This window comes from Oryx dammah, unplaced genomic scaffold (assembly GCF_014754425.2).
Source record: "Oryx dammah isolate SB20612 unplaced genomic scaffold, SCBI_Odam_1.1 HiC_scaffold_15, whole genome shotgun sequence".
NCBI classification, from domain to species: domain Eukaryota; kingdom Metazoa; phylum Chordata; class Mammalia; order Artiodactyla; family Bovidae; genus Oryx; species Oryx dammah.
This window is the reverse complement of record NW_024070199.1, coordinates 38,271,518-38,295,137: the sequence shown is the minus strand read 5'-3', so window position 1 is coordinate 38,295,137 and position 23,620 is coordinate 38,271,518. Positions and strand designations below refer to the sequence as shown.

At 46.1% G+C, this 23,620-nt stretch overlaps 1 protein-coding gene across 1 annotated transcript; it reads right to left on the bottom strand.

Moving 5' to 3' along the window:
- Positions 1 to 4,153: 4,153 nt before the first annotated feature.
- On the bottom strand, positions 4,154 to 13,512 carry LOC120874525 (pregnancy-associated glycoprotein 2-like). Its single transcript, XM_040255947.1, has 9 exons — positions 13,460 to 13,512; positions 12,219 to 12,369; positions 11,267 to 11,384; positions 11,059 to 11,177; positions 9,610 to 9,809; positions 8,587 to 8,703; positions 6,985 to 7,129; positions 6,799 to 6,897; positions 4,154 to 4,473 (listed from the first exon to the last, which is right to left on the bottom strand). Exons 1-9 carry the CDS (start codon positions 13,510 to 13,512, stop codon positions 4,312 to 4,314), a joined length of 1,164 nt encoding a protein of 387 aa, XP_040111881.1. The 3' UTR covers positions 4,154 to 4,311.
- Positions 13,513 to 23,620: the final 10,108 nt, after the last annotated feature.

Below are 23,620 nucleotides of genomic sequence, written 5' to 3'. Positions count from 1 at the left end.
CAGCAGCAGCAGCAGCAGCAGCAGCAGCAGCAGCAGCAGCAGCAGCAATATGCTCCAGCAGCCAACTCCACCAAAGAAATGGTCCCCTCTTTGTCGGAAGGCTCTGTATTTTATAGAATAATGCTTAACTTTCTTCTGATCATACATGCCATTCCTGAAAGAACTAAGAAAAGAATAAGGGGAAATATTTTCCAAATTGCTACCACCTTGATATAAACCATTGTTATACACATTCGGTCTTTGTCTGGTGTAACAGTGAAATATAGTAACAGCTCATGCTGCTGTGTTTCGGGCGCTGTCCTAAAGGCTTTCCGTAGATTAATTAACTTCATCCTCACTATCGCTCTAGAAGTTTGGGGATTATTCTTTCCTGCTTATATATATATATATGTGAGTATATTATATATGTATGCATATAACTATCTGATTGAGATGTATTTCAAATGTCATAAATTCTGTCATTTACAGTGTACAGCTTAGTGATTTTTCATATATTCATGGAGTTATGTAGCCATCATCATGGCTTAAATTTAGAACATTTTCAACATCCCAGAAAGAAGTAATGTATAAATTAGCAGTCAGCCTCTGCTCCCTTCCCTCCAATTAGAAAGGACTACTCATTTTTAATTTTTTAAATTGGAGTATCATTGCTTTACAATGTTATGTTAGTTTCTGCTGTACAACAATGTGAATCAGCTATATGTATACATAAGACATTTCATTTTTAAAAAGGTATTTGTTTCTTTATTTATCGTGGCAATAGGAGAAGAAGGGGGCGACAGAGAATGAAATGATTGGATGGCATCACTGAATCAATGGACATGAGTTTCAGTAAACTCCAGGAGGTAGTGAAGGACAGGAAAGTCTGGCGTGCTGCAGTCCATGGGGTCTCAGAGTTGGGCAGGACTTAATGACTTAACAACAATAACAAACATTTAACACGAGACCCTTTGCCTTAACAGACAGTTAAGTGCACAATACAGTATTGTTAATGATAGGCATTAGGCTGTATATCAGATCTCTAGAACTTACTTATCTTGTGTAGCTGAAACTTCATACCATTTGAATAGCAGCTCCTCATTTTCTCCTCTCCTCAACCCCTGATAACCACCATTTTACTCTCTGCTGCTATGAATTTAACTATTTTAGAAAACTTTTATGGGTGGAATCATACTGTGTTCATCCTTCTGTGACTGGCTTCTCTCACTTCCCATAACATCCTCCAGGTTCATTTAAATTGTTGAAAATGGCAGGATTTCCTCCTTTTAAAAAGGCTGAATAATACCCATTGTTTGTCTCTACCACGTTTTCTTTATTCCTCCAACTGTTGATGGATCCAAGCTGTTTCTGCATCTCGGCTATTGTGGGAAACACTGCCGTGTACACGGCAGGACAAATGTCCCTTTGAGATCATGATTATAATTTTTTTTTTTTTGGAATAAATACCCAAGCATGGCATTGCTGGACCAAATAGTGATTTTTAAAAAAATTTCTTTTTGGAAAAACGTCAATTCTGTTTGGCAGCAGTTGCACCATTTCACATATCCACCTTTGGTGCACAGGGTCCCACATCCTCATTGTACTTGCTATCTTTCGAGTTTTGATAATGACCATCCTCATAGATGTGAGATAGTACCTTATGGTCATTTGACTTGGGTTTTCCTGATGATTAGCGAGGAAGGAACAATCCCTACCCCCAAATATACAGAATAGGAAACTGATTTCCAGGGATGAATTTACTAAGGTCACAACTGGTAGGTCTCAGAGGTGGGATCTGAGCCCAGGCAGAACAGCCCCAGGATGCGCATGCCTGGTGACGATGCCGCACTGTCTTCCACGTGCTCTGCAAGCCTGGGATCATGCTGTTTTGTATTCTGTTCTTTTCTCTCAGTGTCTACCGGAAGAATTTCTCTTAACACTGATACTATTTTCAGGCAGTTGGTTGCACGATGGCCTGTCTATGCTGTGGACACTATGTTGAATGGACATTGGAATGTCCCAGTGTTTCCCTTTTGTAAGAGACTCTGAGGAATTCTTTCTTGCTTCTTTATGTTTGTGGGTGCTTCTGATCATAGAAGTGAAAGTCGCTCAGTTGTGTCCGACTCTTGCAATCCCATGGACTATACAGTCCATGTAATTTTCCAGGCCAGAGTACTGGAGCGGCTTTTCTCTTCTCCAGGGGATCTTCCCAGCCCAGGGATCAAACTCATGTCTCCCACATAGAAGGTGGATTCTTTATCAGCTGAGCCACAAGGGAAGCCCAATAGCTTTACATAAATATTAGAAGCAAAATTTCATGGACATAAGGCCATAAGCTCTAACTTGTGGCTCAGAGGTTAAAGCGTCTGCCTCTAATACGGAAGACCTGGGTTCAATCCCTGGGTCGGGAAGATCCCCTGGAGAAGGAAATGGCAACCCACTCCAGTATTCTTGCCTGGAGAATCCCATGGATGGAGGAGCCTGGTGGGCTACAGTCCATGGGGTCGCAAAGAGTTGGACACGACTGAGCGACTTAACTAACTGACTAAAGGCCACAGGTATATTTAGGACAAATCATCTCCAAAAAGATTGAACAAATTTACACTCTTAGTAGAAGTGTTCATGACCTATCTTTTTCTTTTTTTTTTTTTTTTATCTTTTCTCTCACCAAAGTCTAATAATCTATGGTCTACAATTTGTAAAGGATAAAAGTGGAGGTTGGGGGAAAACAGTTGCTTTGAAGATCAGAATTCATGCTCAAGTTGGTGGCACAGGCTGCAAATACAGAACCTCAGGACCAGGGGGCTCATTAACAAACTCCAGCTCCAGCCCTGGTCTTAGGCTGATCTAGGGGAGCAAAGCCTGACCTTCTCCAGTTCATACTATGCAGTAGCCGTGCTGAGACCGTGCATGTGTTCTGACATGGATGAAGCAATGTGTCCCTGAGAAGTATCTACTAATTCACCCATTCATTTACTCAACATGTGTTACTTGAGGGCCTGCTATGTGCCTCACCAGTGCTGGAGCCAGAAGACTGGAGAAGACTTCTTTTCATCTGTACAATGGGGGTTATGCCTTGCCAGGAGTCCTTGGGGGTGAGTAAGATTTAGCGTCTGTAATTAACCTGAGTTATTATTCTAACTTTTGTTGGTGGTTTCTCATCGACAGAATCGTTGCTTATGGTTCCATGAAGACCACCTGGAAAATGAGTTGGAGAGACTGTTCACTCGAGTCTTCATTTAGCTCACTTCATAATATTTACTGTTAAAACAAAGAACCACCAGTTCCACACTCACCTCTTCCCCATTTATCAGCTTCGGACCCAGTCCGCTCTCACTCCCCTTAAGCCAGTCATAATCCAGCATCACCTCAAAGGAGCCAGGCACAAGCACCCGTGGACGTATGGCCGATCTGCACACAGATGGTAACTGCAGGGTTTACGGGTGTGTTTCAGGGTTGGGGGGACAAGCCAGAACGCAGTGCCCCTCCCCTTGTCCCATGCCAGCCATTTCCCATCTCCCTGAAGAGGAAGCTCTTTACTCCTGCGGTCTCCTGCCTACATCTCTGTTGTTTCTCCATCTGTGAGATGGTCTAGAACATCCCCCTGTCACTTCTTTGGGCTGCCTTTCCCCAGTTTCAACCACGTGCTTCTGCAGAAATCTGTCAATCGTGTTTGCTGTGGGGGCAGGGCCACATGATCAACTGAGCCAAGCACAGGGCCCCCTGCCCCTGCCAGGATGGTTGGTCCAGTGCTGGACACATGCTCTGATGTGGCCTATTCAGAGCCCTCCCTGGAACCCTGATGTCTTCTGAGCTTCTTTCCTTACTGATTAGTTGTCTTAGAGAGAGAAAACCCTGGGGCAGGCAGCTTCAGACTCCCTCACTAGGTGTAGAGGCCTGAGGGAAGAAAGCTGTCAGGTAAGAGAATCAATGATGAGAGAAGAGAAACAGCCAGGGAGAGAAAGATTGAGCTGATGACTTTGGATTTCTTGGGTCCAGTCTCTGAGATCTTTAGATCTCTGGTTCCTGCATCCCAGACCCTCAATGTCCTTCTAATAAGTCTCCCCTTTTCTTGAAGCCAGTTGGAGCTGGGCTCCTCTCACTTGGGACTGAGACTTGATTCTAGATCCTGCTGGGTTATGATGCATATCCCAGACCCAAAGAGAGGCATCCATTCATATCAGTACCATTGAGATGAATCTTTTATTCTTTACTGAGAATAGGGCTTTGCAGAGCATCAAGCATGGTTCACCAGCATCCCTGGGTAGGATGGCCCTGCATATGAGTGAGTGTGTTTGTCTGGCCCTGATTGATTCCTGTAGTAGCCCAATTTTACACTGCAGGAGCCAGGCCAATCCTGTTATTTCCTCGGTCATAAACTGAAAAATACAGCCTCAGGAAGACATCACCCAGAATCCAGTTCTCCGAGGTTCCGAAATGGTTCAAGATCTCCGTGCCCCCTTGAAAGCTGAGAAAGCAGACCTCCTGAGAAAGCTGGGAAAGACAGAAATACACACCAGTCAGCCTGAGCCCTTACCTGTCACCCCCCTCAATATCCAGAGCAGACAGGTTTTCCATTTTCCTTTGGGAAGAATCAAATGTTTCTCTCAGCAACTGCAGAAGTGGGGGTACAGGAACAAGAAGGGCCGAAACATGTGGCTGTCAGGACAGGGGGGTGGGGAGGGAGGATTGGGAGTTTTGGATTATCAGATGCGAACTAATATATGTGTGCTTAGTCGCTCAATTGTGTCCAACTCTTGTGACCCCATAGAGTGTAGCCTGCCAGGCTCCTCTGAGCATGGGATTCTCCAGGCAAGAATACTGGAGTGGGTTGCCATTTCCTTCTCCAGGGGATCTTCCTGACCCAGGAATCAAACCCAGGTCTCCTGCACTGCAGGTAGACTCTTTATTGATTGAACTACAAGGGAAGCCCACTTAAAGAACAAAGTCCTACTGTATGGCACAGGAAACTGTATTCAGTAACCCGTGATAAACTGTAACAGAAAAGAATATGAAGAAGAGTATGGATATACTTGTATACATATAACACTGAGCGACTTTGATGTATAACAGAAATTAACACGTCGTAAATCAGCTGTATTTCAATGCATGTGTGCTAGTTGCTCAGTTGTGTATGACTCTGCGACCCCACAGACTGTAGCCCTCCAGGCTCCTCTGTCCTTGTGATTCTCCAGGCAAGGATACTGGAGTGGGTAGCCATTCCCTTCTCCAGGGGATCTTCCCAACCCAGGGATCAAACCTGGGTCTCCTGCATTGCAAACAGGTTCCTTACTATCTGAGCCACCAGGGAAGCCCAATATTTCAATAAATTTTATTTAAAAGCTACAAGAATGGCCTGTAGTTCCTCTCACACTCTAAGTTTCCTTCATTATGACCCCAATCGCTGTTTTCTCTGCAGAGAATGGCTGTTCTTCTCCCCATTCCCCACAACCCATTCTTTTTCTAAAAATTTTAAAATTCTGAATTGGAGTATAGGTAATTGACACTATTGTGATAGTTTCAGATGGACTGCAGAGGGACGCGGCCATACACATACATACATCCATTCTCCTGCAAACTCCCCTCCCATCCAGGCTGCCACATAATACCAAGCAGAGTTGCCTGTGCTACACAGTAAGTTGTTTTTGGTTACCCATTTTAAATATAGCAGTGCCCACAACTGGTTATACTGCGCTAAGACCTTCTAGGGCTTCCTGGTGGCTCAGCGGTAAAGAATCAGCTTGCAATGCTGGAGACTTAAGAGACATTGGTTCGATCTCTGGGTCGCAAACATCTCCTGGAGGAGACCATGGCAACCTATTCCAGTATTCTTGCCTGGAGAATCCCCACGGACAGAGGAGCCTGCCGGGCTATGGTCTATAGGGTGGCAGAGTTGGACACAATTGAAGCGACACAGCATGCACACAGACCCTCTAGGGAGCCTTCCTAACCCACACTCACGCTCCCTGGACGCTCCAGGAGGGCTTCGGTGACGTACCCTGGTGCTCCTCTGGTCTGCAGCTCCCCTTTGCACAGCCCCCGGGGTTCCATTTGCACATAATCCAGTGTAGATTCTGCTTGACCAAGCAGACCTCCTCATGCCTCTGTGAGGCTGGGGGTTTAGAATTACTGCAATTCCCTCTCTTCCTCAAAGCCTTCTTTGAGCCCATCAGCCTGCCCTGAACTCCCATAGGGAGCTGACATTAAGTCTTGACCCTGTGCTGGGGCTGTGCAGTCACTGTGCTTCCTTTATTCACCTTAGCATCCAACCTTCCCCACAGAGGGGTCTGGTACCCCAACTCACAGAGTGGGCACTGTGAGTGCAAGGGGAAGCTGCAGCCGAGGACTAGGGTGACCATGTAATTTATCATCCCAACCCGCACACTTTCGAGAAGGGAAGAGAGACTGTTAGTCACTATACTGGGACAGGACAAGGGGACTGTTTCCAGCCAAACCTTCCCTTGTCACTTGGCTTATTTCAGGGATTACTAGACTTGACTTTCTGTGTTCGTGCATCTGAGGGCACTGTTGAACTGAGGCTTTGTGAGGCAGAGGCCCTTAGTGTTCCCCTCTCCTTGTGCCAGGCATGATGCCAGCAAGGGGTGTTGTCTCCACGTTTATTTCAGGAGGACGAATGTCCCAGACTGCCCTTTACTCTCACGTGGTTGGTTTTGTGGGAGGCACTGGCCCAGCCACAGGGGCTCAGTAGCATCTGCAGTGGCGTGACCTGGCCTGCAGAGGGCGCCCTCCTCCTAGCAGCAGCCCAAGGGTTCCTGGAAGTCCCAGTTGGAGAGCCAGCCCCCCGCGTTGCCCTCTCACCCTCTGGATGTAGTAGTCAGGGGGCACAGGGTAGACGATGCCATTGATGGTGAGGAGTAGCGTAGGCAGGCTATTGATGACATCACATGAAAGAATTTGCTGTAAGACAGAGAGGAAGACAGGTGGGCCCAGGTGATCCTAGGTGTGGAGAGAGCCCAGGAGGGAGGCTGTGGCGTGACCCTTCACCTGGTTATCCATGATAGGCTTGGGGTTGATGAGCTTCAAGATGTCAGTGACCAGGTGAGTTGGCCCAACCAGCAACGAGGTCCCAGTATCCACAATGGCCTGACATCCGTGGGAACAACCAACCACTTTCCCGTTTATGGTCATGCTGAGAGAAAGTGGGACAAAGCAGGCACCAGGTCACTCCGAAGTCTCCCCCACGACTGCCCCTCCCTGACTGTCCCTGAACAGCCCTTCAGCTCTTGCCCGGACTCTGTTGTCCTTTGTTCTGGTCACATCCCCCTTTTGACTTCCTTTCAGTTCTTGAATGTACCAGGTTCTTTCATGTCTCAGGGCCCGGGCACATGCTGGTCACCCTTCTTAGACAATCCCCTCTGTCTAGCGAATTTCTGTTCATCTTCCAGGTTCTAGTTTAATTGTCACTTTGTCAGGGAGGCCTTCCCCCCAGACTAGATCGGGCTCCTGTCTTGGTTGCTCTCTGTAGACACTTCTTGGTGTCTAGCATGTACCAAAGTAGTAATTCGTAATGTGTGTGAGTTGTTTCACGTCCATCTGCTTTATTAGGTGTATGGGCAAGTTGTATCCTTAGTGCCTCCCTAGATGCCCAGCATATGGCAGATGTGTAATGTGTGTCTGTGGGATGAATGAATGAAAAAATGAAAGGGAGCACCCAGAGACCTGTGTCTGTCATGTGACCAATAGTAGGTCAACCCACACAGTGAGGTGGGAGGTTCCCCGGGGCAGCCGGTGCTTACAGTGGGGGTGGGGGAGATGCAGGCTGCCCTGGGAAAGGGTGTGTCCCATCACCGCCCCCTGCCCCGGCTCAGACACTGAGGCCCAGGTCAGAGGAGCATAGCCATCCAGGGGGCCTCCGAAGGACAGTAAAGCTTTTGTCTGAGGATATCATAGAGAATCCCATTAATTATTGCCCCTTGTTCTCAGCTTCCTGATTTGGTCACAGCCCCTGCCCAACTGTGTCCCCAGTTTGGGCAGTAAGTAGCACTGTTTACGTGGGGTGTCTCTTTCTATAAGTTGTCTCAGGTCTCAGGATTTCAGCCACCCTCTCTCCACTGCTGGGTAACTTTCCCTGAGGAGACCAGATTTTCCGGGTTGTCCTGGACTTTTTCTCTATTTCAGCTGACAATTCTGTATACTGAGGACCCCCTTGGTCCTGGGTGGCCCTGCTCAGTAGGTCATCTTCACACAATCCTGTTCAGGTTGCTGAAATGACCCTGATCCTCTTTTCACCACACTATAGTGTCCTCTAGCCAGGCTCCCCACCTCACAGCACAGGGGTGCAGCCCTCCCCCAGCTGCCCAGGCCTCTCTGGACCCTTTCAGGACCCTGGTGAGAGGGCTGGTCAGGAGCCCTGGGGCACCTGTGAACCCATAGGTGATGTTTGTGTCTGTGTTTGTGTGTCTGTGTGTGTCTGTGTGCCCGTGTGTGTTTATGCGTGTCTCTGTATGTGTTTTTATGTGTGTCTTTGTGGGTGGAGTGTATGTCTATGAGGGACAGTATCTGTGCGTGCATTTGTGTGTGTCTGCTAGTGTTCCTGTGCACGTGTGGGAGCATCACTTGGGGTGACCCTCGGAGGGGGAGACTTACCTGCTCATGGCTACCTGCCAGAAGCGGGCTTGGGTCACTGGTACCCACTGGAGTTTTCCCTTGTGGTAGGTGTGGTCCACACCGCCAAACATCACCATGCTGATGTTTCCTGGCCGGCTGAAGAGAGAAGGATGAGGGGGGCTCATTGGAGGAGAGAAACACCAGACACTGTCTTCTGCATCCATCAGAGGCACTATTATGGCCCCCATTTTACAGATGCAAAGACTGAGGCTCGGAGGGACTAAGTACCCGACCAAGGTCAGTCACCATCTGATGAATGTCAGAGAAGAGGTTTGAAGCTGGGCAACCTGGACTGCATCTGACCACCCATCCTTCTGAAGAGGACCTGGTCTCCTCCAGCTACCTGAGTGCTCAGATATACCCTCAGAGGACTTCGTACTGGAAGGGTCTGGCTTCCTTCTTTCTAGCCTTTCAGTTTTCATAAAAGTCGAGGCTTGAGGGTGTTATAGCATAGGTTCAGGGTCACCCAGGGTTGGTTTCACTGGCCTGTCCCCTGTGCCATCCATGGGACTCCAGATTCAGCAGGCCCCCCACCTCTTCTCTCCCTGTCTTAAAATTCCTAGTATATTTTGAACACAGGGTCCCATGTTTTCATTTTGCACTGGCTCCTGCAAACTGTGTAGCTGGTCCTGTGTTCCCGGTAAATTGTTAGTGAGGAAGGAACATTCCTGCCATCTCTCTCCTTCCTTCCATATAAAATTCGTCAGCACATCCTGTTGCCTCTTCCTTCAATCCATTTCCTGACACCTTCCATTGCTCTCCCTCTTATCTCCACTGCCTTAGACCAAGCCACTGCTCTTGAACCCAAGAGCATGGTTATGTTCCAATGAAACTTTATTTACAAAAACCAGTGATGGGGCCAGATGTGACCCTGAGGCTGTAGTTCTCCTGAGTTAGACTGTCTATCATGAAATTTCTGGATCAGGTAGTCTATAATTTTTCATGCAGCTGCAAGCATTGTACAGCTAATTTGAAGAGAGATCTGGTCTACCTCAGACTTACGAGCTCAAGTAGAAGGCAAAGACTGGCTCAGAAATGATTCCGTGGTTCTTCAAGTTGTCGAAGACTGGGGTGGTGCCTTGGACGGCGAGGTCGGGGTAGGCCAAGCCCAGAATGCCATCATAAGGTACTTGTTCCAGGACCCCACTTGACTGATTCTGGCTCAAGCCAAAAATCTGGTTCGTGATGACAAGGTTCCCGATCTGTGGGAGAGGAGAGTGTTCCCATATAATGTTTTGGGAAATGGGGCTGGTACTGGGCTGGGGAGGACATAGCATTGCAGAGAAGTGAGACCTGGCTATGCCCTGGGTTAATATCAGATGGTTAGACCAAGCTGGGACAGGAACTTGGTTTCCATTGGTGTGGGGCTGTGTATTTTAATTACGTCTACTTCTCAGAACTGCAAACGCCATCCGAGTCAAATTGCTTCATGCCTTCTGTACAGGTGGGGCAACAGGACAGGACTGAATGGTGCCCCCTGGTGGACAAAGCGAGTAGGGAGCCGGGTAGCCTTCCCTTTGGCATCACTATGTTCTAGTAACAGAAACGGACTGAATTCATTGTAATGTACTGTGGATTAGGCATCTGCCCAGAAAGACAGAAGCCCATTACACAATGTTGCTGGCAGTGTTCTTATGAAAACTCTGCCTGGAAAACAGGCTTTTTTGTGAACACTTGTGTGTGAGTGCCTGTGTGTGTGAGAGAGAGACAGAGAGAGAGAGCACAGGGAGAGCACACTCAGGCACTTGGGGGAGGCGAGAGGTAGTTTTTATTAGACTCTCAAAGGCCCCCTAGAGTAAGAATCCATTTATCAGGCCCCTCCCACATCTGTAACTCCTGCTTTCCCTGCCTGGATTCCTGAAATCCTGGGCTGCCCCCAGGGACCCCAGATCAGTTTTAACCTCTTCCCAAATTCCCATGCCTGCTTGAGTCCTGACTGGCCAGCCCGGCTCCACCGATTACCACATATGTGACCTTGGCCATGCCCTTGCTCTCTGCACCTCAGGTCCCTCACCTGTATCACGAGCTGATCATAGTACCTGCTGCGTGGGTCGCTACCAGATTAAACAAGTTATTACTGTGAACGTGCCTGGTAGAGTTTCTGAGAATATAAAAGTCAGTGGTTTATCCCCCACCACCGCCCGCCTCCCTACTCCCAGCAAAATGAACCTTGGGCTGCTCACAGGCAAAGGGGCTGCAAATCCACCCCCCAAGCCACTGTCTGGGTTAGCCACTGTGGGATCTTGTGTGTCTGCCCCGATGCTGTCTCCCCAGGCAAAGGCCCTACCCAGCAGGTGACCAGCCACTAGGGGACTTTGGGAAGTGGTCGTGTTTGATGGGGCCACAAGAGAAAACTCCAGTGGGTAGCTTCCCAGCTGGTCCTGCATCTGTTTTGTAAGCAGTGGTGACTCCCAGGGCCAGCTCCGACTCAGCCCCTGGTTTCCATGTTACCTGAATGGTGTCACGGCCAAGAACCCCGTTCATGCTCCCAGAGCCGTAGATGAGTTTGATTTTCTGGTCCAAACGCTGGAAGGTGGTGGACTTCTGAGGGTTGAATCTCTTATGTGTAGCTGCCGACACAAGAGATGGGTATCTCTCAGGTGCCAAGATGGAGAAGGCGGGAGGGGGAGGACAGGGTGGGGGGGAGCTGGGCACTCACAGCAGGAGGGACTTCGGCAGTCGACAGAGGGCACCCACAAGTCAGATGAGCCGGTGTCAAAGTTGACCTGGAACTCTTGAGGAGGCGTTCCAATGGTGATATTACCAAAGTAGACAACCTACAGGGGCCGGGGAGAGGAGTTTAGGGCAGACCTGGCTGCCTGGATACCCCCCGATTCCTGGAGTACTGCCTCCCTCTGGGCATCCCAGGTCTCCAGAAATCACTTTCCAATGGCCCCCACCCCCAGCCTCTGCTCAGACCAGCCCCTTCGTTTGAGAAGCTCTGCAGCTCTCCCCTTTAAGGCCCAGTCTTGGTGCCTCCTTCTCCAGGTGGCCTTCCTAGGTCACCCCAGGCCACTCCCTCTAAACTCAGACCATGTACTGTCAAGAGCACACAGGTGGCCCTTTCGTTTGACATGTATTTAATCTTTGCCTCTCTCTCAGCCTAGCCTGTGCATTGTTGAAGAAGATAAAGCTCTTTTTTTTTTTTTCCTTTTAATCACTATAGTGTTAATTTTTTATGATCTCACATGCCTTAGGGGCTCAGTAACTTTTTACTGGCGTCATTCCCAGATCTTTAGAGGGTGAGCTTTCTCTGCCTGGGTTTCACATTTGATGCAGTTGGCTTTACATTTTGATCAGTCATGGCTCACCCTTCATCTGTAACTGAGTGGCTCACTTTGTTCAGAAAGAACAATTTCTCTCAAATTACTGCCACATCTTTAACACAGAAATGGATGTTTACCTGCCCCCTGGTCATGCTGGACCGTCACCACAGACCAAGAGTTGAAGGTGAGAGTGACTTCTCTGGGAACGGGGTCCCTTTCCCCCCGTGTTTCCGCCTCTTGCAGAAGCCACACCCAAATCCCCCACATCACCCCTCCAGATGAACCCCAGTGCTAAGACAGACCACCAGGGGGCGCTGTGGAGCACCATCCTCCCAACACACTCACATTCTGGAAATTCCTCAGTTGGTGAGAAGAGAATTTTCTGTCAGGATCAGAATTCTGGGACAGGCTGTAAGACTGTTCATCCAAGAATTTTTCCAGCAATTGTTTTTCCCTGATAGCTTCTCGCATAGTCTTCATCTTCGTTAGAGGGATTCTTTCACCGCGCGTGGGGAAAAGAAAGCAAGGAAGGGGCGGTCAGCTGTCCTTGTTATAGTATGACTGTCACGCTTGACATTGTCATGGCACTTTGTAATTTTTAAGCCTTTTTATGTGTCATCTTTATTACTAGAATGCTGTGCAGAGACCACGGCAAAGACCTAGGTCTGACTACCGGCTCTGTCATGGAATCTTGGGTGAGCTGTATGACCATTTGGAGTCTCAATTTCTTTATTGGTAAAAAGGTGAAATGTAATAATCCTCACCCCACCCCCCCATACACAATGTTTTGGGTATTAACTGAGATGATAGATATAATGTTTCTAATATACAGGAAGTCTCAACAGTGACAGCCATTGCTGTTGCCATCCCACTGTATCTTTTTCAAAGAATCTCAGGGAGTGACGTAGAAGGGGATCATTATCCTGTTTTTACAGGGGAAGAAAGGAAGTGCAGGGAGTGTGTGACTTGTTTGTGGTCATACAGCTTTGTTAGAGATAAAACAGCATAGAAGCAGCCCTCCTCATCTTCCTCCAGGGCGCTAGCAGAAAAGATGGATGAGAGAAAATGTCAGGGGATAGAGAATAAATTAGAGAAATTAAGAGTCTAGAGAAGTAAGGAAGAATCAAAATAGAAAAAAAAAACCAGAGACTTCCGCATGCACAGAGATATCAAGAGATGGTGAGATAAAAAAGAGAGACACACAATTGAAGACACTGACACACACACACATAAATGGAGAGAGAGCAGAGAGAAGACCTAGAAGCAAATGCAAGAGAAATGCTGTTTCAGAGGACCACGCATACAGTTGCACAGGTTGTGCACTGAGCAATTCCAAGAAGTGCCGTTTTTACACAGGTTGTGAGGTGATTGGCACCCACAGAGTTGTGCAACCCTGCAGGTGTACCCCAAGACGCCTGGGTCCCACAGTGCCCATGAAAAGGGTCTCATCAATATGTGAGAGTTGATCTTTAAGGCTGCCAGAGAATAACTACTTTCTCTTCTTACCCTGGTGGGTGGAAGAATAAGAGGATGACAAGAGAAATCCCAAAAAGAGAGATGATGCCACTAATAGTCCCTGTACTTACTTGACTATGCACTCTGAGAGGGCCACCAGCCCGAGAAGCACAAGCCACTTCATACTTCTTTCCTGGTTTCAAGTACTCAGGGAATATCGAGTTCTGAGCTTGCAGTGGTGAACAGGAGCTCCTAGTTATACATACTCTGACCTGCCCTAATTGTCCCCTTTAGGCTAATGGTAGATGTGATAAGAAACATGAACCTTTCCGTAAAATCTTTACCTCTATCAGTCTCTGTGTGTATTCGACTTGGAAAATTCTCAAAATACAGAGACTACTGTAATCTCTTCCTTGAGCCTTGGATGGAAGATTAAACTAAACTAAGAGTGGCAAAACTCTTGCCAATTGGGACACAAAACACTGCTAATAATGTGATAAAAGTAAATGCTGGGGGCCATGCTAGGCATTCGTGATCTCATGTGGTCTTTCTAGATACTTCACGAGATGTGCATGGCTGTGCTCAGTTGGGGAGGAGATTGCTACGAGGAAAAAAAGGTCAAATGGCAAAGTGAAGACTTTAGGGGCAGCCCAGTGACATTTGAGTGACTAGGTAAAGGGACATTGGCACAGATCAGGGGCACCTTTGATGCCAGTCTGTGTCAAAGATCTCAACTAGAGCAGTATTACAACTGCACGGTTTCAGTATTGGAAGAAATGTGACACAGGCATCCACAAGATACTATATCATCCAGTAAACATACAAGGAGAGCCCTGTGTGCTGGGGTCTGGCTAGGATGCTGAAACGTCAGTCGTATAAGACACAGGTGGTCTGTATCCTCAGGGGCTAGCAGTCTAGGGCAGTTCTCACAAACTCGTGGCCCAGGAGGCAAGAGAAATGATGGAAGGGTGGGTGGGCATCCTGGACACGGGCCATCATGGGCCCTCCCACTGGGGCAGCCTCTCCTCAGCTCCAACCAGAGGCTGCCATGCTGGAAAGCTGGCCAAGTTTTCAAGAGAAGTTAGAAGTCTGGATATTTATGTACAATCTCTTTATTTTAAATGTTGGCAACTTATCTTTTTTTTTTTTTCCAAAAAACAATTCCCCAACAAATATGTTCTGGATTCAGCCTGGGGGCTGTGCAGTTTTTTATGTCTGGCTTAGAGGTGGGAGTAGAGAGGGAGGGGGTTCAATTGAAGCTGGTTGATTGCATATGGGAATGAATGCATATTAAACATGTTAATTTTCCTTCTACTTGTAAAAAAAGAATAGCAGGGTCATATAAACCATGAATTTAATAATGTCCATTTGCTGAGGAGAAGTGGGTTGAATTCTGATGTAATTCACCAATAGTGTCCGTGCCTGGAAACATTTTGTCTGCTGAACCAAATATTTGTTATTGTTGTTCAGGGGTTCAGTATTTGCGACCCCGTGGACTGCCCCATGCCAGGCCTCCCTGTCCATCATCATCTCTTGAAGCTTGGTCAAACTCATGTCCGTTGAGTCAGTGATGCCATCCGACCATCTCATCCTCTGTAGTTCTCTTCATATCCTGCCTTCAATCTTTCCCAGCAACAGGGTCTTTCCTAGTGAGTCTATTCTTCAAATCAGGTGGCCAAAGTACTGGAGCTTCAGCTTCAGCATCAGTCCTTCCATAAGTATTCAGGATTGATTTCCTTCAAGAGTGACTGGTTTGATCTCCTTGCAGTCCAAAGGAAGCTCAAGAGTCTACTCTAACACCACAGTTCAAAAACATCAATTCTTCAGTGCTCAGCCTTCTTTATGGTTCAACTCTCACATCCATACATGACCACTGGAAAAACCATAGCGATGACTATACAGACCTTTGTCAGCAAAGTAATGTCTCTGCTTTTTAATATGCTATGCCAAACATACATACAACCAAACATATGAAGAGATAATTTTGAAGTGTTTTATCTATCAAAGAAGACAAAAAAAAAAAAAAACCCACCACTCACTCAGGGCTCTTGCTCAGCCTGAGATGAACAGTTCAGCTCATTTGTTCGGTCACGTTTGGCTCTTTGTGACCCCGTAGAGAGATGAACAGGGCGACCTGTTAAAATGTTATTCCAGCCTGAGATGAACAGTTCAGCTCATTTGCTCAGTCATGTTCGGCTCTTTGTGACCCCGTTCACTTTCACTTTTCTCTTTCATGCACTGGAGAAGGAAATGGCAACCCACTCCAGTGTTCTTGCCTGGAGAATCCCAGGGATGGGGGAGCCTGGTGGGCTGCCGTCTATGGGGTTGCACAGAGTCGGACATGATTGAAGCAACTTAGCAGCAGCAGCAGCAGCAGAGAGATGAACAGGGCGACCTGTTAAAATGTTACTCCAGCTGAAGTAAAGACAATGTTGTTTTACGGCTCCTTCCAGGACTCCCAAGGGCCCGGGTGTTCCTTTGTGAGATCTATGCAAGCTGGTGTCTTGGGTAGAACACTGGGGGGCTCCCTTGTCACCAAGTGTGTAAAGATGGGGTGCTGCGTCTTAACCCTCATTTTTGCACGTTTTAAACATTCAGTGGTTCAGTCTATAGAGGGGGTTTGATAGCATCTAACAAATGACACACATATATGCCCTTTAACTCAGCAATTCTACTTCTAGGGATCGATCTCAAAGATATACTGACAAAAATACAAAGCATCATATGCACAAGCTATTCACTACAACATTGCTTGTAAGTGCAAAAGATAAGAAACATATCTGAAGTGACCATCCACAGGGAACTGTGGAATAAAGCACAGGGCATCCCAACACCTGGGTGTGATGCGGGTGGAGGGAGCAGTGGGATGGGTGAGATCTTCCGGGTACACTACTTAGTTTTTAAAAGAGGGACCAAAAAAGTGCTTTTAGTTTGTAGCTTTTACATACATATATAAGTCTGTTTTCATAAGAAAAAGTGGACGAATACACCACAAACTACTAAAAATGTAATTTATGGATGAGCAGAAACAGAAGTGATTTTTCTTGTTTTACATTAACTGACTGTGCAACCATGTAAATGTGTAACAGAATTTAAAAAATAAACATATCTGTAGAACTGAGAATAAACTAAGACAAATGAGCCTAACTGTATCAAGTTGGTAACAGAGCTGTTATAGAAAAAAATATTAAGTAACCTTAAACTTCAGAATTTTGATTCTGCATTCAGAGTGGAATATTTTCAAAGGACAAAGAAACAAAAATAAGCCCCCACATCCAAAACAAAACCAAAAGAAAACAAACAAAAAAAAGGTAAAGAAATCTGAGACTCTGTTCAACACCTTATTGTTGGTTATAGTGCTTTTGTAGCTGTGAGAGTGTCATATGTATGCTAACTGGTTAAAGCAGTGTAGCGTGAAAGTTGCTCAGTTGTGTCCGACTCTTTGTGACCCCATGGACTGTACAGTCCAGGGAATTCTCCAGGCAGAATACTGGAGTGGGTACCCTTTTCCTTCTCCAGGGGATCTTCCCAACCCAGGGATTGAACCCAGGTCTCCCGCATTGCAGGCAGATTCTTTACCGGCTGAGGTACAAGGGAAGCCCAAAAGCAAGTCAGTAATTAATGCTAATGTTGTTCTGAAACAAGACTTTCAGTGGATAGAGAAACCATTTATTATTGGTTATTTTCCTTGTTTTTTTTTTTTAAAGAGAATCTGTACTTTCTGGCTTGGATGCCAGAGAAGCCTAGAAGCAATGGCAGCTTGATAGCAGTGATTATCCTGAGGCGTAGCGTGTGAGCTCTAAACACCATCTCCTACCAGAGGATCAAGAGATTCCTGAAGAGATGGCTGATTTCAGGCCTGGGCCAAAAAATGCAAAAGATAAGCCTGGGAATCTTGAAGGACCAGAATGTTGAGGGCCTACAAAGATCATTAAGAACTGGACAAAAAGTTTCAGGATCCACATGAAGAGGTCAGAAACGGGACAATTTTAGCATCACATCAAACTAATGAAACAAGTTAAATATATAAATAGCCAGAAGCTCCAAAAACTGGTAGACAACACTTAATTAGTCACTGTGACTAGTTGTGGGGCACCAGCTCACCTTTTTGGCCATGGAGAAAGGGAAATAATCAATATTTATGCCATTTTTTGTTTGTATGAGGCATATTTCATTAACTACAAACAGTTGAAGTAATTTCTTTTTTAACTGGAACATTCCAGAAATTAAACTCAGGAGTGATAGAATTAAGAAATCACTATTTTGCAACATCCTCATAAAACAATGGAACTAGGCCAGATCACCAGTGGATGCTAGAATCATGTGACGAATGATCAAAGGGGACGTTTATAACGGATGCATGAGGTTGCCAACATCAGGACCCGCCACATCTCAGCATCTACCAAATTGGGGCAACTAGAAATTATGGCACCTACCGAAGTGGTGCCACAGGGAATATATGGAACTATGCAGGAAGTATTCCAGAGCAGTTTGTTGATCTCAAGTCTAGATCTAATTACTAGTGTTGAGCTTTTCCTGTAGTCATGTATGGATGTGAGAGTTGGACCATAAAGAAGACTGAGCGCCAAAGAATTGATGCTTTCTAACTGTGGTGCTAGAGAAGACTCATGAAAGTCCCTTGGACAGCAAGGAGATCAAACCTGTCAATCCTGAAGGAAACCAGCTGTGAATATTCATTGGAAGGACTGATGCTGAAGCTGAAGCTCCAATACTTTGGCCACCTAATGTGAAGAGCTGACTCATTAGAAAAGACCCTGGTGCTGGGAAAGATTGAGGGTGGGAAGAGAAGGGAGCAACGGAGGATGAGATGGTTGGATAGCATCACTGACTCAGTGGACAGGAGTGTGAGCAAACTCTGGAAGATAGAGAAGGACAGGGAAGCCTGACGTGCTCTTGTCCATGGGCTACAGTCCGTGGGCTGTGCATAGACCATGTTCGCACATAGTTAGACATGACTCAGGCACAGAACAACAACAACTACCAGTTTTCAGGGAAATACATGGATAAAGGTACAGAGAAGCTATTCTCTAAATTAGTGGTCCCCAGCTTTTTGGGCACTAGGGACTGGTGTCCTGGAAGACAATTTTTCTATAGATAGGGGTTGTGGATGTGGTTACTGGATGATTCAAGGGTATTCTATTTATTCTGCACATATTTCTATTATTATTACATTGTGATGTATAATGAAATAATTATACAAGTCAACATAATGCAGAATCACTGAAGCCCTGAACTTGTTTTCCTGGAACTAGGCTGTCCCACCGCTGGGTGATGGCAGAACGATGGGAGCAGCTGTAAAGACAGATGAAGCCTCGCTCACTGGCCTGCTGCTCACCTCCTGCTGTGCGGCCGGGGTCCTAATGGGCTAAGACTGGTACCCATCCATGGTCCGGGTGCTGTGGACCCCTGCTCTAAACCCAATACATTCTATAAGAAAAATGATCCCACCTCCTTCCACTTTTTAAGAAATGAATGGCATAAAAAGGAGACCACTTTATCTATAGTTTTAGAACAACCGAATGCAACATATGTGCACATCCTCTCGATCTTGATATGACTGCGTAAGGACATTTTTTTAGAGGATTAGGGAAATTTGAACGTGGATGAAATATTAGATGTTAGTTTTATTTGGAACAGATAGCATTTGTGGTTATGTATACTTTGTGAAATAGTCATCTCTTGCTTGAGCTTCCAGGGTGAAGATGTGCTTGCAAGGCAGGAGATGTTGGTTTGAACCCTGGGTGGGAAAGTTGTCCTGGAGAAGGAAATGGCAACCCTCTCCAGTATTCTCATCTGGGAAATCCCATGGACAGAGGAGCCTGGTGAGCTATAGTCCAGTCGTCACAAAAGAGTCAGACCAGACAACAACAACAACAACAACAACAACAACAATCTCTTCCTTAAAATACTTCAGCAAAAGTGAATACATAGTAAAAAAAAAAAAATTAAATGAGGGCTATGGGAAATGGACGGGGAAACAGTGGGAACAGTCAGACTTTATTTTGGGGGGCTCCAAAATCACTGCAGATGGTGATTGCAGCCATGAAATTGAAAGACGCGTACTCCTTGCAAGAAAAGTGATGACCAACCTAGATAGCATATTCAAAAGCAGAGACATTACTTTGCTGACTAAGGTCCATCTAGTCAAGGCTGTGGTTTTTCCAGTGGTCATGTATGGATGTGACAGTTGGACTGTGAAGAAAGCTGAGCACCGAAGAGTTGATGCTTTTGAACTGTGGTGTTGGAGAAGACTCTTGAGAGTCCCTTGGACTGCAAGGAGATCCAACCAGTCCATCCTAAAGGAGATCAGTTCTGGGTGTTCATTGGAAGGACTGATACTGAAGCTGAAACTGAAACTCCAATACTTTGGCCACCTCATGTGAAGAGTTGACTCATTGGAAAAGACTCTGATGCTGGGAGGGATTGGGGGCAGGAGAAGAAGGGGATGACAGAGGATGAGATGGCTGGATGGCATCACCGACTCGATGGACATGAGTTTGGGTAACCTCTGGGAGATGGTGATGGACAGGGAGGACTGGCATGCTATGATTCATGGGGTTGCAAAGAGTCGGACATGACTGAGCAACTGAACTGAACTGAACTGATTTTGATTCAAAAAAACAAAAAAAGAAAAAAAAAAGCCAGATCTGTGTAATTGCTATAGATTGAATTGTATCCACTCCCAAATTCAAATGTTAAGTCCTTAACTCCCAATGTGATGGTGTTATGAGGCAGGGCCTTTTAGTTCAGTTCAGGTGGCCAAAGTTTTGGAGTTTTAGCTTCAACATCAGTCCTTCCATGAACATTCAGGACTGATTTCCTTTAGGATGGTCTGGTTGGATCTCCTTCCAGTCCAGTGGACTCTCAAGAGTCTTCTCCAACACCACAGTTCAAAAGCATCAAGTCTCTGGTGCTCAGCTTTCTTTATAAGCTGAGGCAGGGCCTTTGGGAGGTGACTATCTTGAGATGGGATCTTGATGGTTGGGCTGTTATGATGGGATTAGCACCTTTATAAGAAGAGCCACCAGAGAGCTTCCTCTCCTCTCTTTCTCTCTCTCTCTCATTCTCCCTCTCCCTTCCTCATTTCCTCACCCCCCTTTCACTCCCTCCCTGTACCCTATCATATGTGAGGACACAGCAAGAAGAGAAATGCCTGGGAGCCTAAAAAGTGTCCCTACCAGGGACCCAACTGGCCCGCACCTTGATCTTGGACTTCTAGTTTTGGTCTATGAAACCTGCTCCGACTAAGAAAGTAATGTAGTTTTTGATGCTGTATGGTGAAATACAGGTTTCGTGATACTATGCATTTTCATTTTTGAGAGGTTTGAAATCTTTTTGTAATGAGAAGTTTTAAAAATATTCATTTTGAAATTCCTGTCTTTAGGGACCAGAAAAGCAGAGTCAAGTAGGTCCCTAGTGGCTCAGTGGTTGGAGACCCGCCTGCTCATTATTTCAGCTCTTTTCCTGTCATCTGATCACCATCCCCTATGTTCATCAATACCCCTCACACCTGCACCCCACTCCCCTGCTAAGCTGCTTGGCCATCCAGGTGGAGACTGATGAGCCAGGTCAGGGCCCGGAGGTAGAAGCAATGAGGACATTTATAAAAGAATGAACTGGGCCTCCCCCTCCCTGGTTCTTTCTTCTCTGTGCCATCTGCAGGTGAGGGATAAGGCCTGGGTAGGCAGGGAGCCAAGGAGAAGGTCTCTAGCCATGTTTGAGGGGGAAGGGAAGAGGAATTCACAACCCCATAACCAAGAGATGGGCAGCTTGCTCAGGACCCAGGAGGGAAGGAAGAAGCACTGGGCAAAGAATGGTACCTACCAGAGGGCCAGACCCACATGAATCTTCTCGTTAATTTTGCTGGAGGTCATCTCCTTAGTGCTGGAATTCCTGCTCTGGACGTGGAGGGGGTAGAGCCATCAGTTCAGTTCAGTTCAGTTCAGTTGCTCAGTCATATCTGACTCTTTGCAACCTCACGAATCGCAGCATGCCAGGCCTCCCTGTCCATCACCATCTCCCGGAGTTCACTCAAACTCACGTCCATTGAGTCAGTGATGCCCTCCAGCCATCTCGTCCCTCTGTCATCCCCTTTTCCTCCTGCCCCCAATCCCTCCCAGCATCAAAGTCTTTTCCAATGAGTCAGCTCTTCGAATGAGGTGGCCAAAGTACTGGAGTTTCAGCTTTAGCATCATTCCTTCCAAAAAACACCCAGGGCTTATCTCCTTTAGAATGGACTGGTTGGATCTCCTTGCAGTCCAAGGGACTCTCAAGAGTCTTCTCCAACACCACAGTTCAAAAGCATCAATTCTTCGGCGCTCAGCTTTCTTCACAGTCCAACTGTCACATCCATACAGGACCACTGGAAAAGCCATAGCCTTGACTAGACGGACCTTTGTTGGCAAAGTAATGTCTGCTTTTCAATATGCTATCTAGGTTGATCATAACTTTTCTTGCAAGGAGTAAGCGTCTTTCAATTTCATGGCTGCAATCACCATCTGCAGTGATTTTGGAGCCTCCCAAAATAAAGTCTGACACTGTTTTCACTGTTTCCCCATCTATTTCCCATGAAGTGATGGGACCAGATGCCATGATCTTCATTTTCTGAATGTTGAGCTTCAAGCCAAATTTTTCACTCTCCTCTACTCACTGCTAATGATTCACGGGGAGAGGGACAGCCTCAACCAGGGGCACTTTGAATCCACTCTTGGTATGTTTGCAACATTCCAAGCTGGACAGCACAGCAGCAAGTCATCCAAAGCATTTAAAATACTACCTCATTTATCCAGTTATCCTGGTTATAAAAGTTACAGTAAAGCCAAAAGCCTATATGATCCATTATAGTTATATAAATTATCAGCCCCAATTTTTGAGACCACACGTATTTTGCAAACAAATTAGCCTTAATTTGGATATATTTGGTAGAAACGAGTATAATTGATTATACTAGATATGCTGCTGCTGCTGCTAAGTCGCTTCAGTCGTGTCCGACTCTGTGCGACCCCATAGATGGCAGCCCACTAGGCTCCCCCGTCCCTGGGATTCTCCAGGCAAGAACAGTTGAGTGGGTTGCCATTTCCTTCTCCAATGCATAAAAGTGAAAAGTGAAAGTGAAGTCGCTCAGTTGTGTCCACCTCTTTGAGACCCCATGGACTGCAGCCTACTAGGCTCCTCCATCCATGGGATTCTCCAGGCAAGAGTATTGGAGTGGGTTGCCATTGCCTTCTCCATACTAGATATGTTTTATTGTAATATGTTATATTATATTTTAGTGAATTTTATTAGAAAAAGATTAGATTTTAATGAATGTTAAATCCAAATTTTGTAAACAGAGATTTGTATTTAGTGACTCACTTCCTAGATAGTTCCTTGCTGTTACCCTCTATTAAGGTAAAGTTCATTGAATTATTAAAAGGAAATTGTAAGTTTTTTTCTGAAGCTTATCTCAGTAATCTTTGGATGAAATGTAGATATTCTATGACCTGCAATCAAGGGATGATGTGTACTAGAAGATGTAATTTACAGGACAGTCTCTAACCTGGATGGAAGGAGGTTTATAGGGTACTCTTCACTGGCTCATGCAGAGTAAAATGGAAGGGAAACTGACTCTTGGATTAATTCCTACTTCCAAAGGCCGTACACCAGATAGGAATACAGAGAGGACTGCTGACCTGAAACTCACCTTAAATGATGCTTAAACAAAAAAAACCTCACCAAGACTAGATGAAGATGACATCAAGATGTTGGACCTGATTTGTGTGATTATATATAATGTTTTTGTGACTTCTTGGACCTTTGCATACCAATCAAATGTTTCCTATCATGGACATGACCATATGCTATTTTAAAAATCGATCCAATTGTTTGGTTGTGGCCAGTTACCTCTGTCTGGATTCAGAGAAGGCAATGGCACCCCACTCCAGTACTCTTGCCTGGAAAATCCCATGGATGGAGGAGCCTGGTAGGCTGCAGTCCATGGGGTCACTAAGTGTCAGACATGACTGAGTGACTTGACTTTCACTTTTCACTTTCATGCATTGGAGAAGGAAATGGCAACCCACTCAACTGTTCTTGCCTGGAGAATCCCAGGGACAGCGGAGCCCGGTAGGCTGCTGTCTATGGGGTCGCACAGAGTCAGACATGACTGAAGTGACTTAGCAGCAGCAGCAGCAACAGTATGTTTAGATTACGTTGGTGGATTTCCTCATTCCAAGATTTTTATTAGATGATCCTTAGAAAATTTATTTTAGCAGAAAGAAAGTTCAGTCCAT

Excerpts from the sequence above, each read along its gene's own strand:
- LOC120874525 (XM_040255947.1), bottom strand. The coding sequence starts at position 13,512 with ATGAAGTGGCTTGTGCTTCTCGGGCTGGTGGCCCTCTCAGAGTGCATA. Across the intron at positions 12,370-13,459 it reads CTCTCAGAGTGCATAGTCAA|AATCCCTCTAACGAAGATGA; the intron begins GTAAGTACAGGG and ends GCGCGGTGAAAG. Across the intron at positions 11,178-11,266 it reads CTGCCGAAGTCCCTCCTGCT|CTACACATAAGAGATTCAAC; the intron begins GTGAGTGCCCAG and ends TTGTGTCGGCAG.